Below are 12187 nucleotides of genomic sequence, written 5' to 3'. Positions count from 1 at the left end.
CTAAATGAACATTGTCCTTTAAAAGAAGCTATCCAGATGGGCTGTCGACTTGTTCTAGGGCAGTGATGGGCAACCTTTTGAGCTTGGTGTGTCAAAATTCGCCAAAAAACTGAGCATAACTTGGGTAGTGTGTCACTTTGAGAAAAAAAATAGCATAACTCAGTAGGTGGACCCATACTGTCATCAAAACATAAGTTTGCCATCAGGGTACTAGGGTAATTTGGTTGCAACTTCTCTTTTTGAAATTTCTTAGATGTAGTGGCTTAGAACCACTTAGGAAAATCAGTCTGGGTTATGACCATACCTTAGCTGTTTTTTGTTTGTTTTGTTTTGTTTCAAAATGGTATCACTCACCTTAATCACCACCCATTTGTTTACCATTTGTTTTATTTAAATCTTTTGGCTGCTTCCAAAAGTTATCTACCCTCTAAAGATCTGAAAAAGCTATAATTGTTTTTTTGTTGTTGTTTTTCAATATTTGTCTTAAAAATCCCCAGAAGATTTCCCTGAGGGTTAGCCCTTCCCTTCTCTGGCATCATTTTGGTTCAGTTCAAAAATATTTGATGATAGATGTTACTACATATCTGAGTTGCTAATTCAATTCTACATTGATTAAGTACCTACTATGTGCCAGATACTGTGGTTACCTCAGACAAAAAAAAGAAACATTCTTTGCTCTTCAAGAGCTTAAGTTCCACTGGTGTAGTGGTTGGGATTGGGGTGAGGGATGTTCAATCAATCAATCAAGTGACATATTTATGTGCCTGGTGCTGTGCTAAAGATTGAGAATACAATACAAATGATGATAAAATCTCTACTTGTAATGAGTTTACATGCTCATGTTCAGAGGAGCTTGCTTGCTCTTCAAGTTATCAGTCAGCATCAAGCTTCCTAGACAACTGAGAGACCTTCTACCTTATTCCAGATCAGATTAGAAGGTGTGGAGGGGAGGGGAAATTAGGGAATGAATGAGGGTCTCATAGAATGTTTATATATCCCCAGCACCTAACATAGTGTCTGACTTAGTAGGCAATTAGTGCTTGTTTGATTGATATTTGAGGGGTTTGGGTTTTTTGTTCTGTTTTTTGCCCCAGTGGATAATAAAAACCTAGTTTTTGGTTCTTGAGGAAAGGGAAGGTTTGGGTTGACTCTGGTTTGAGGAACTCAGATCAGATTAACTTCAGTGCAGAAAGGCCAAGGAGTTCAAGTTAAGGAGGTTAGTGGGCTGGCATAGGGCTATGATGCTCTACTTATTGGAGCTCCTAATGCTTTCTCTTAGTATCTGTTCATACCCCACCTTCCCCCTTCCCCCTTCCCACCCCTGTTTATACCCCAAAACATGAGATACTCAAGTTATTTTTCTTTTGGTTGAGACTAAAAAAAAAGCATCTTGGCTTCAGAAATGAGAGTATCTTTTCCTTCCTCCCTGCTGCATTTGGCCATATTCCCCAAGAGATGAGTATGAGTGGGGCTTGGTCTCTCCTCAGGTGCTCAGTATCTGATTCCAGAGGGAGGAGCTATCCTTTGAAAGAAGATTTGGGTGTACTCTTAACAAGCCCAGGGCCCTGAGCCAACTTCTTCCCTGGGCTCTCTGAGCTTCCCACCCTGGCTTTCTCTCCCCAGGTCACTCTCTTCCCTTGGGGCTTGTTCTAAAAGAGAAGCCACATGGTGGAATGTGGCCCAGCCAGGCAGTGACTCCTCTGTAAATACCTGTGGGATGAAGTCACTCTCTGTCTTTTTGGTGATAGCTGTTGGGTAAAATCAGTAAAGTGACAGGTGCTAATGTTATTAAATTTGCCATGTCTTCCAGCTCTGTCAGATGGTGAGGTTGGTCCCTGGAGCTTATTTAGAATACAAATCGGCTCTGGTGAATGAATGCAACAAGCAGGGCAGCTTGAGACTGGCACAGGCTCGAGCCCTCATCAAGATAGATGTGAACAAGACCCGGAAAATCTATGACTTCCTCATTCGAGAAGGGTACATCACTAAGGCTTGACGCCTAGAGGGCCTGGACCTGGAACTCAGACACTTGGAATGTTGTTGATGGAAGGACAGCCAAGGAAATTCCAGCAAGTTTTGTTTGGGGACTCGGGCATTTTGTCAGTTTTGTATCAAAGTGTCTCCTTTTTCTCCCCCACCCTGCTTTAGAAGGCTCTCGTCGTCATCATCAGTGTTGTGCTACAGAACTGTATGCTAGCCAAGCTGTTATTTAATATGAGTGGGCATCCATTCCTCATGCCTCTTGGTGACTAAAATGAGAAACATAGGACCTCTCATCACAGTGTTGGTCGAAATAGCACCAAACCATGGGCCCAGTGGCCCAGCTCATCCACCTGGTAGCTGAGACATGGGCTTTTCAAATACCTCCCTTGCCCTTAAATCTTACAGTCAGACCGTAGTGTCTTGAACACAAGGAAATGTTTTTAGAGATTATGGGAAAGCTTGGCCTGCCTCTTTAAGTCTATTTTTTTATGCTAATACCTGAAAGGTCCCCTTGATCCTGGTGAGAGAGGGGCTGCCAGCATCCTTGATTCGTCTTGTCTCCAACTGTGTTTTCCAGTTGACTGGGTTTAGCTTTGTACTTATTGCAGTCAAGCTAGCTCCCTAATCAGTCTGTGGTAGAGTGTGGCGCCCACCGGATGGAAGCTGTCTCTGTTATTTTTAGAACTAATGGATTAAAATGTTTTGCTATTTAATTTGTGGGTGTGTCAAATGCTGGTGCAATTCAAGAAGCTCTGATCTGGGCACTGGCTCTACCTACCCAACTCTTAACTATCAGTCAATCAACAAACATTTATTAAGTACCTACTATGTGTGCTAATCTCTGGGGGTTATCAAGAAAAGCAGAAATTTGGTTCCAACCCACGAGAGAATGAATGTTCTGCAAATAGGCCTATGTAGGCTTTTTTGCCTATCCCAGTCAAGGACCCAGGAACCAAGATGAATGGAAATAATGTTCCTGACTTGTGAGATTTGAACCCTATCTCTCAGTGATAAAAAGTGAGATGTGTGCTCCTCTTTTTTTTTTTTTTAGGGGTGCTTAGACCTATGATTTTTAACCCTTTGAGAAATTTCCAGTGTAGAAACTCTCTTCACAGATGCAAATCAACAACAGATCTCTCCTTTATTGTCTTAGAAAGTTTCCTGGGATGGGGGCAGCTGGGTAGCTCAGTGGATTGAGAGCCAGGCCTAGAGATGGGAGGACCTAGGTTCAAATCTGGCCTCAGACACTTCCCAGCTGTGTGACCCTGGGCAAGTCACTTGACCCCCATTGCCTACCCTTACCACTCTTCCACCTATAAGCCAATGCACAGAAGTTAAGGGTTTAAAAAAAATTAAAAAAGAAAAAAGAAAGTTTCCTGGGGCATTGAGAAGTTAAGTGAGTTGTACAGACACACAGCCAAGATGCTGAAGACTGGCGAGAAACCCAGGTCTTCCTAACTCCAAGCCCAACACTATCCAAACTCATACATATAAACAAATATAATGGATGAAGAAGAAAGAAACCCAGAGCATATGCAAGTAATTCTGAACAGTGGCAACTTCAGATATGTCCCTTCTCAGATCTAAGGAGAAGTTTGACCAAACCTGAAACCGAGATCTCAGTTTGTCTTCCTAAGACTTAACATATCAAACTCCAAGTCAAGACCAGCCAATTCCTAGAACCAGGATGTCTCTTATACCTTCCACAGGCTTTAGAAACATTGCAGTAAGCAGCAAATTTCTTCAAGCCAAACCCTTTGTTACGGAAATTCAGTCTCCTGTTTACCATCCAGGCTCCCCCTGAAAACTGTCTTAGACTCCCTGGGAGCTTGGCTCAGACATTTTGACCTCTGATATATTTACATAAAGTGCAAGGGGTTTGTAAACTGAGCAGATGGATCACATTTCCCCTCAGGGTTGAAAGGATGAAAGGAGAACCTCCTAGGATATGAAGGAATTAAAATAGAGAACCCCAGGAAAGATTGAAATACAGCTAAAGGAAGCTTCCAGAGAATCCTAGTGTGGGTAAAGGAGCTCAGCTGATCTTGTTACTTTTAATCAACCAAGCATTTATTAAGTACTTACTGTGTGCCAGGGTCATTGCAAAGCACAGAAAAACAAAAAAAAAAGGAAGAAAGAAATCCTATTATGAATATTATTTTGAATATTATTTCATAGGATCAGAGACTTAGAGCTGTACAGATAAAGAGGGTGAGGCCCAGAGAACTTAAGAGATTTGTCCAAAGTTTACACAGGCAGTGAGGTGGAAGAGATAGAGTTTGTCCTTGGGCCCTCTGACTCTGGAGCTGGTGCCTTTTCCACTATCCTAGAGGGAGTCAAGAAAATTAATATCAAATGTAAACACCACTATCCAGGAGCGAGATCAGCAAAATATATGGAAGGAAGATTCATACAGAAAGGAGGTACAATGAATAACTTAGAAGTGGGATTTATGTGGCATGGGATAAAGATAATTTGGAAGTAAGACTTTGGTGGGAAGGTGTTCAGACCCCAGTCTGAACTCAAGAAAGGAGACTTAGAGAATTCCTCAAACCCAGAATTCCTAAGGACCTCCCCACCCCCCAGCCCAGAGTTCATTCCTCCCATCTTTGTCAGTTTGACTTGAGGGCAATAAATCAAGAGATAAGCTTGGAAGATTGGGCAGCAAAAAGCAACTATGCAGCACAAGGAAAGATACACACATACATATATGGTTTTACAGAGTCTTCTTGTTGGTTTTAGTCATGTCTGACTCTTTGAAACCCCACTGGGGTTTTCTTGGCAAAAATACCAGAAGGGTTTGCCATTTCTCCAGGGTCCCCGTTTTACAGTTGGAGGAAACTGAGGTAAACAAAGGTTAAGTCACTTGCTCAGTCACACAGCTAGTAAGCCTGAGGCTAGATTTGAACTCAGGTCCTCCTGAATTCACACCAGTATCCTATCCATTGAGCTATCCAGTTGCCTACACAATTTTAAGGTGATATTTCAGGTGACCAAAGTTGATTCTCAGCCACTTCCTTATTTGGGAGGTTGAGTAACATTGACAGGATGCTGGTGATTTGAGGGGAATGTGTTAAGATTAGGATTAGGAACGTTGAGGTGTCTGGAGTTTTCAAAGATCAGGTTTGTAGCAGTGGGATGTTTACTCTTATCAAATATTCTACTGGCAGGAAATTTGTATGCTAACGTTGGCCTCCTTCAAGATGCAATCAGTGGACCTGTCCTGCTGTTAAATAAAATACAGACTGAGGATCTGTATTTATAAAGCTTAGTAGCTCAGTTTCTTTGATTTCTAAGGTTACTTTTTTTGGGGGAAAGGTATTTCCCCCCAAAAAATCTCACAGTCATCTCTACCTTTGGATATCCACCCTAAACTATTCTTAAAACCATGCTGTTTCTACTCTGATCATTCTCTTCACCACATCCACAAATCTTTTATTTTGCCCATGGGGCTATGGACTCTGATAGGTGAGCTTGCTTTCACTTTCATATTCCTTCCTAGCCATTTCTATGCCAACTGTGCTCCTAGTACACACACACACACACACACACTCACACTCTCTCTCTCTCTCTCTCTCTCTCTCTCTCTCTCTCACCAATCAACATTTATTGAGCACCTATTATATGCTAGGTCACCCTTGCTTGCTTATATTTGTATCCCCATCATTTGCCTAATAAATGTTTTTTCATCCACCCATTCATCCAGACATGGTGTTCTTTCCACCAGACCACAACTGCCTCTACATGAGACTATTAACTGGCTCTGCAGGACCTTCCTTGTCCTTGGAAAAAAGACATTATTGAAATAGGGCAGATTCCAAGGAACCTTTTGTATCTGTGGGTGTTGGTGTGGGCATTTTCTTCTTGATTTCAAGTTTAATTGTAATCCATCCCATCCCATCCAGTTCCATCAGTTTTGCTTGGAATGGAGTTGCTGCTATGCTATTCTATCTACTGAGGAAGGCTCCCTGGAGGAGGTGGATTTTGAGATAACAATGGGAATGAGAGGAGAAGGATGGTTTGGCAGATGGAAGTGGGAAGACGTTTTAGACATAGTGGGTAGAAGATGTGGGGGCAGGAGTGGGAGGAAGAGAAGAAGTGTCTAGTGATTTGTTTGGCTGGAACAGAAGGGGCAGCTGGGGTACTTATGAGTGGGAGGGAAGTGGGATGATCTGGAAGCCTTTAAACCAGATTGGGTTTTGTAGATCTGAAGAGGAATCAGTAAGGTTATAAGAAGAAAAGTGGAATGACTGAAACAACTAATTAAGGTGAAAAAGACTCCTTTGGGGTTGTTTTGGGAAGTGGCAAGGTCCTTGTTTTGGGTAAAGTTGAGAACAACCATATTTTGCTAGCTTTGGTGTACAACAGACCTTTATAAGAGCCACTCAGTTGTTAATCACTTTGAGTATTTAGCAGAAAAAAAAAAAAGCAGTTGCCTGTGTCTGATAGGGCCATCTTTTATACATTATTTCTTCCCACAATATTGTTATCTAGAGAAAACTCTATCTTTTTATGTTACAGAATCTACCCTGTAAATCTAGGGCTTTGCTAGCAAGATTCACCAGAAAATGTCTCAGATCCCTCTCTCCTTCTCCTCCCCCCCCCCCCCCCACTTGGCCATCTGGTAAACCTATTCCTAGCTCAGGCTGTTCTGGTGTAGTTCCCTCTTAATCTCTAAGAGTTTGGAGAGGGAGATTCCTTAATCTTCCTCTGTAACTCAGTCGACTGTTTTGAGTTTCTTAATGAAATAAAGTCCTTAAGCTATGTCTAAACTTAATCATTCTTACTTTGGTTCTAAACCTGCTCTGAGTAGAAAAAGAACCCCATGTAATAACCCTCCCTTCTAATTAAAGACTTCAGCCATCACTTGAATCAGTTCCTTTCCGTTATCCCTTTCCTAGGTCCCATTTTTCCCAACCTTCTTTTGTTTGCTATACTTTCATTTCTCTTGACCTTCCAAATCCCAATTCCCACAACTCTTTAGTAAGAACAGTGAACTTCTTTGTTGATTTAATAGATTACCGGCATACATTGGTAGTTAACTGGAAAAAGAGGGAGACAGACTTAAATAAACCCAGAAAATTTAAGAGACATTCTAAGATCATAGAGCTGGAAGGACCTTGGTGATCCATGTAGTACAATATCCTACCACCTCCCATTTTAGAGAAGAAGAATAATAATAATAATAAGGTAAAGAAAATTGTACATAGAGAGTGAGATGCAGAGCCAGAATTCAAACCCAGAACCTCTGAATCTAGCACTGTATCAGGATCCCTCCTGACAACAAAATATCAATTGTATTTTTCAATAAAGCAAAAATGCAGCAAGAGAATGATAAATGGCCTGACAGCATGGGTCAGTGAGAATATCAAATGACTCCAAGTTAATCAGGAACTTTCATCATTTTTCATATTGAAAAATGACTTCCTCCCAACTTTGAGAAAGTTTGGTACCATTTGTTTTTTTGTACCAAAACAGCCTTCTGGAGTGTTTCCGAATCTACACTCAAGTAAATTTCTAGGTGGTATCTTTTAAGTTCTGGACTTTCTCTCAAGAGAGCCAACCCTCCCAGGAGTGAACTGCTCTGGGAAGCAACCACATGAAACTGCCTTTCCCACAACTTGACCACAAGGGAAGTGGGATAATATGGAAGCCTAGAAATTAGATTGGGTTTTGTAGATCTGATGAAGAAATCAGTTGTTAGAAAAAAGAAAGGCAGCTAGGTGGCACAGTGGATTGAGTACCAGGCCTGGAGTCTCAGTTCAAATCTAGCCTCCAGATACTTAACTAATTGTATCACTCTGGACAAGTCACTTAGTCCTTTTTGCCTCAGTTTCTTCATCTGTCAAATGAGCTGGAGAAGGAAGTAGCAAACCACTCTAGTATCTGCCAAGAAAACACCAAATAGGGTAATGAAGAATTGGACATGACTGAAAAAAACAATCCCTGTGCAAGAATAACATTAGGGGAAAAGGGCATGGACAAGATTAGATCCCTTCTAAGGATGACCTCCCTTCTAATCTAAGATTTAAGAAATCTGTAAAAGGACCTCCCAGCCGATTCTGGCTAAGGAGAAAACATTCCTGTCAGGTTCATAATTCTGGCAGGCATGACAAAAGGTCAACTTATGAAAGGAGCTTCTTTCATCAGGATCACCCTGAGTTGATGCTTTTGAGGGTAAAAGTTAAATAGAAATACCTGTGTTCTCTAGCATCTATTCTAAGCAATTGTTGGAAACTGGGATTTGCTTTGTCATCATGCTGCCTTTGAGGAGAAAACAGGTGAATAAGGATCAGCATTATTTTTCTTGTAGGCTAACCTATAGTTTCATTCATGTACAAGCAACTAGGTAATGGCAGTTGATAGACTGCTGGACTTGGAGTTAGGAATATCTGAGTTCAAGTCTGGCCTCAGATACTTATGAGGTCTGTGACCTTAGACAAGTCACTTCATATCTTCCTCAGTTTCCTCCTTAGTAAAATAAGGATCATAATAGCACCTGCTTCACAGAGTTATAGGGAGTTCAAATGAGATAACATAGTAAATACTTTGCTGTAAACTGTAAAGTTGCTGTGTAAATTCTATCTGTTGTTGTGGAGGTTTATACTTTCTCTGCAATTTGTAGTCTTAGAGATTTGTTTAGAGCACAGAGATTCAGGGACTTGCCTGGGGTCACCTACCCAGGATGTTTCAGAGGCTGGACTTAAATCCATGTGTTTCTGGTCCTGGGGCAACTGTTAGACTCCATTGTGCATGCCAGAATACTTAACTCTGAGTTTTAGCTTCTCCAAAAAGAGCAAAGACCAAAGAGCTAGAGAGGGAAGAAAGGCAAAGGTTGCTTGATTAGATTGTGAGCTTTTTAAGATCAGGGATTGTATCCTCATGCCTCTCTTTGTATCCCTAGCACATTTGGTACAGGATGGATTCTTTGTCCACTTTTCTTTGATCATTACAGTGGTGTCATGAGTAAGGACTAGAAGACAGAGCAAGGTATCAGGAAGCCCTGAGTTCAAATACCCTCTCTGACCTGGTTCCTGGACAAGTCACAACCTGTCTCTGTGAAATGGAGATAATAATAGATCTTACTAGGGGTTGTGGTGAGGATCAAATGAGATAATGTATGTAAAGTGCTTTGCAAAACTTTAGATGTTGTATAAATGCCAGTCATCTTTATGGAGGTGATTGTTGACTCCCTTTTGAGCCACTTCACTAAGATTGTAAATGTGAGTTGGTTACATTTGTTTTTGTTTGTTTGTTTGTTTGTTTTTTAATAACCCTTACCTTCTATCTTGGAGTCAATACTGTGTATTGGCTCCAAGACAGAAGAGTGGTAAGGGTGGGCAATGGGGATCAAGTGACTTGCCCAGGGTCACACAGCTGGGAAGTGTCTGAGGCCAGATTTGAACCTATGACTTCCCGTCTCTAGGCCTGGCTCTCAATCCACTGAGCTACCCAGCTGCCCCCTAGTTGGTTACATTTGGAAAAGGTTGAGAGCTCAGTCCACTGTAGTTGACATAAAAAAAAAATCCTTTTTTATCTTGGCTTATCATCGGAAGTAGTAGTAAGATAGAATGAAGAGCAGGACCTGGGCTTGAATTCCAGCTCTGCCAATGTGACCTTGTCACTTCATCTTTTTAGGCCTCAGTTTCTGCATCTGTCACATGAGGTCAGATGGGATGCCCCTTGAGCCCCTTTCTATCCCATCTCTAAGTCTATGAACCTTTTATAGATTCTTTTCCTGTTCCAGTCCTGGCTTAGGAAGAAAGGGGAGACAGCCCTCATCCTTCTCTCTCTATGAGTTGTTACTAAGATAGAAAGTAAGGATTTGTTTGTTTGTTTGTTTTAATGAAGAAAGGGGAGGGAGGGATGAATACAGATAGTGCCAGGTAAACAGATACCTTAAAAATCACTTAAAAATCCTCAGGCTGAAGTCTATATAAAAATGCAGGGGTCTGTGCAGCTTCAAAGTAGAGGCTCCTAATGTGTGTATGCCTCATCTGTGAAAACTCTAGGGAGGGCCCTTGACATCAAGAACTTACCTTGCTTTTGTTTTACGGCTGGTTGCTTGTGTCTGATTACTGTTTTTTGCTCCAGAGCCCAAGGGATGGATTTCTGTGGACCCAAACTGTTCATTGGGCTGAATTAATCTCCCCCATTTTACCCAGCCAATAATTTTTCTAACTTTGGCCTCAGAGACTACAAACCTTACTAAGCAAAAAGCTTCTAGGTTGCCTTTGGGATGTGGAAACACACCTGGCACCCACTGGGGAGAAAGAGAACAACTTGGAGTTGCTTTAGGAAACCAGCCCGACCAAACAAAAATGCTAAAAATGCTGTCATCTTAACACCCTTCTTCAAGAAGGGAACTGACAGCTAAGTGCCAGCTTCTGACACCTCTAATGCATCCCTCCTCTCCTCTCCTCCTCCTCCTCCTCTTCCTCTTCCTCCCCTCCTCCTTCTCCTCCAACAAGAACTCTGCCAACCTAAGTTCCATTATTCTTAAATCATATTTGGGGACTGGAGCTTCAGTTTTCTTCCATTAAGCTCTAGACAACTACTTTGGATTTTCCCTCTTGGTGTCAGCCTACATTTAAACAGAACCTGTGAATCCCTCACTTAGCATCCCCTTCCAAGGTTGTATCATTCAATAAGCAAGGTCATATCCATCTTCTTTCCCCTCCTTCCTCCTATGCCCAGACCTCCCATTCCCAGCATTCCTCAGGCTGAGGGCTTAAGGGATTTGAGGGTTTGGAAGGAGAATTTTTTTATATTTAAAGAGTCAGGGGCACAGGACCTGGGTTCAGATATGGCCTTAGACACTTTCTAGCTGTGTCACCCTGGGCAAGTCACTTAACCCCAATTTTCCAGCCCTTGACACTCTTCTGTCTTAGAACTGATCCTGAGACAAAAGGCAAGGATTTTAAAAAAGAAAAAGAGGGACAGGAAGATTATGAATACTCAGCCAAGGGACCTACTATCATAGGCAATAGTCCTGACTTGCTTTCTGAACATCATTTTACCCCTCTTAAAGACCTTCCTTAAAATGTTCTCTGTGGGTAAATGATAGGAGGCCCTTTAAAGCAATAGTTAAACCAGAGCAGGATGAACCTCTTTTCTGGGGATCAAAGTAGGAACCCTGATATCTGTGCCTTAGAGTAAGAATTACATTTCCGATCTATTTGGCCAAAGTATATTTTCCAAAAACTCAGTCACTGAGAGGTAACCTGTCAACTCAATCCGAGTCCCTACAGCAATAGTGATCTGCCTTTTGAAGTCAGAAAGTCCTGGGTTCGATTCTTCCCTCAGATCCTTGGCAGCTATGTAACCTTGGGCAAATCACTTAACCTCATTGGATGGTCCTCAGTTTCATCATCTGTAAAAGAAAGAATTGGAGTCAATGTCCTATCAAGGCCTTTCCGTCTCTAATCTCTAATCCTATGAGTATGACCCATTCAGGCACTTATAGCTTCAGATACCGGAAGGTTCTATAGGTCATGACTTTAAAACTTTAGGAGGAAGAATTACACAAGGGAGAAAAATCTCTTGAGAAGTGCTTGCTTCTCTCTCCCGCCCACCCCCATCCCCAACTGCAGAAAGGAAGGAGTCTGTGGGAGAAAAGGGTGGATATGAACGTCATTGCATCATCTAGATCCCAGCTGTGACCTGGCTCAGAGTTTTGTGTTTCAAAAATAACCATGGCTTACAGTTGGGGAAAAAGTAAACTGTTGCGTCTCCATGGAAACTAGAAGAGAAAGAGAAAAAGCTCTTAGGCAAGGCTGCTGGATTCCAGCACATGTGGCAACATGGGATGGATGCCAGGAAGGAATGGGAGCTGTGTAGCCTGGGAATTTCTAGAAGGGTATGGATTCTTTAGAGAAGCTCATTAGCTCATCAGGGCAGATTGAGAGAGCAAACATCCTCGGGCTGATCAAAATGTGCAAAAGAAGGCCCTGTGAATTAAAATAAATGTTCATTGCAAAAATGTTTGGGCTCAGAGACAGCCAGGTAGCACAGGGGATAGAGTGCCAGGAGGACCTGAGTTCAAATGTGACCTCAGACACTTCTTAACTGTGGCTCTGGGCAAGTCACTTAACCTTATTTGCCTTAAAAATTCTTTTTCTTTCTTTCTCTTTCTTTCTTTCTTTCTTTCTTTCTTTCTTTCTTTCTTTCTTTCTTTCTTTCTTTCTTTCTTTCTTTCTTTCTT

At 41.8% G+C, this 12187-nt stretch overlaps 1 protein-coding gene across 1 annotated transcript in view; it reads left to right on the top strand.

Annotated features, from left to right (window-relative positions):
* TADA2A (transcriptional adaptor 2A) overlaps positions 1–2696 on the top strand; it is a 66482-nt gene extending 63786 nt beyond the window's left edge. Inside the window, exon 16 of the mRNA XM_044672988.1 lies at positions 1811–2696. Coding sequence (XP_044528923.1) covers positions 1811–1996 — 186 coding nt within the window. The 3' untranslated portion in view covers positions 1997–2696. The remainder of the gene's footprint in view (positions 1–1810) is intronic.
* Positions 2697–12187: the final 9491 nt, after the last annotated feature.

Source organism: Gracilinanus agilis, chromosome 4 (genome assembly GCF_016433145.1).
Source record: "Gracilinanus agilis isolate LMUSP501 chromosome 4, AgileGrace, whole genome shotgun sequence".
Lineage (NCBI taxonomy): Eukaryota > Metazoa > Chordata > Mammalia > Didelphimorphia > Didelphidae > Gracilinanus > Gracilinanus agilis.
The sequence above is the reverse complement of the archived record's forward strand: the minus strand, read 5'-3'. Positions and strand labels throughout refer to the sequence as shown.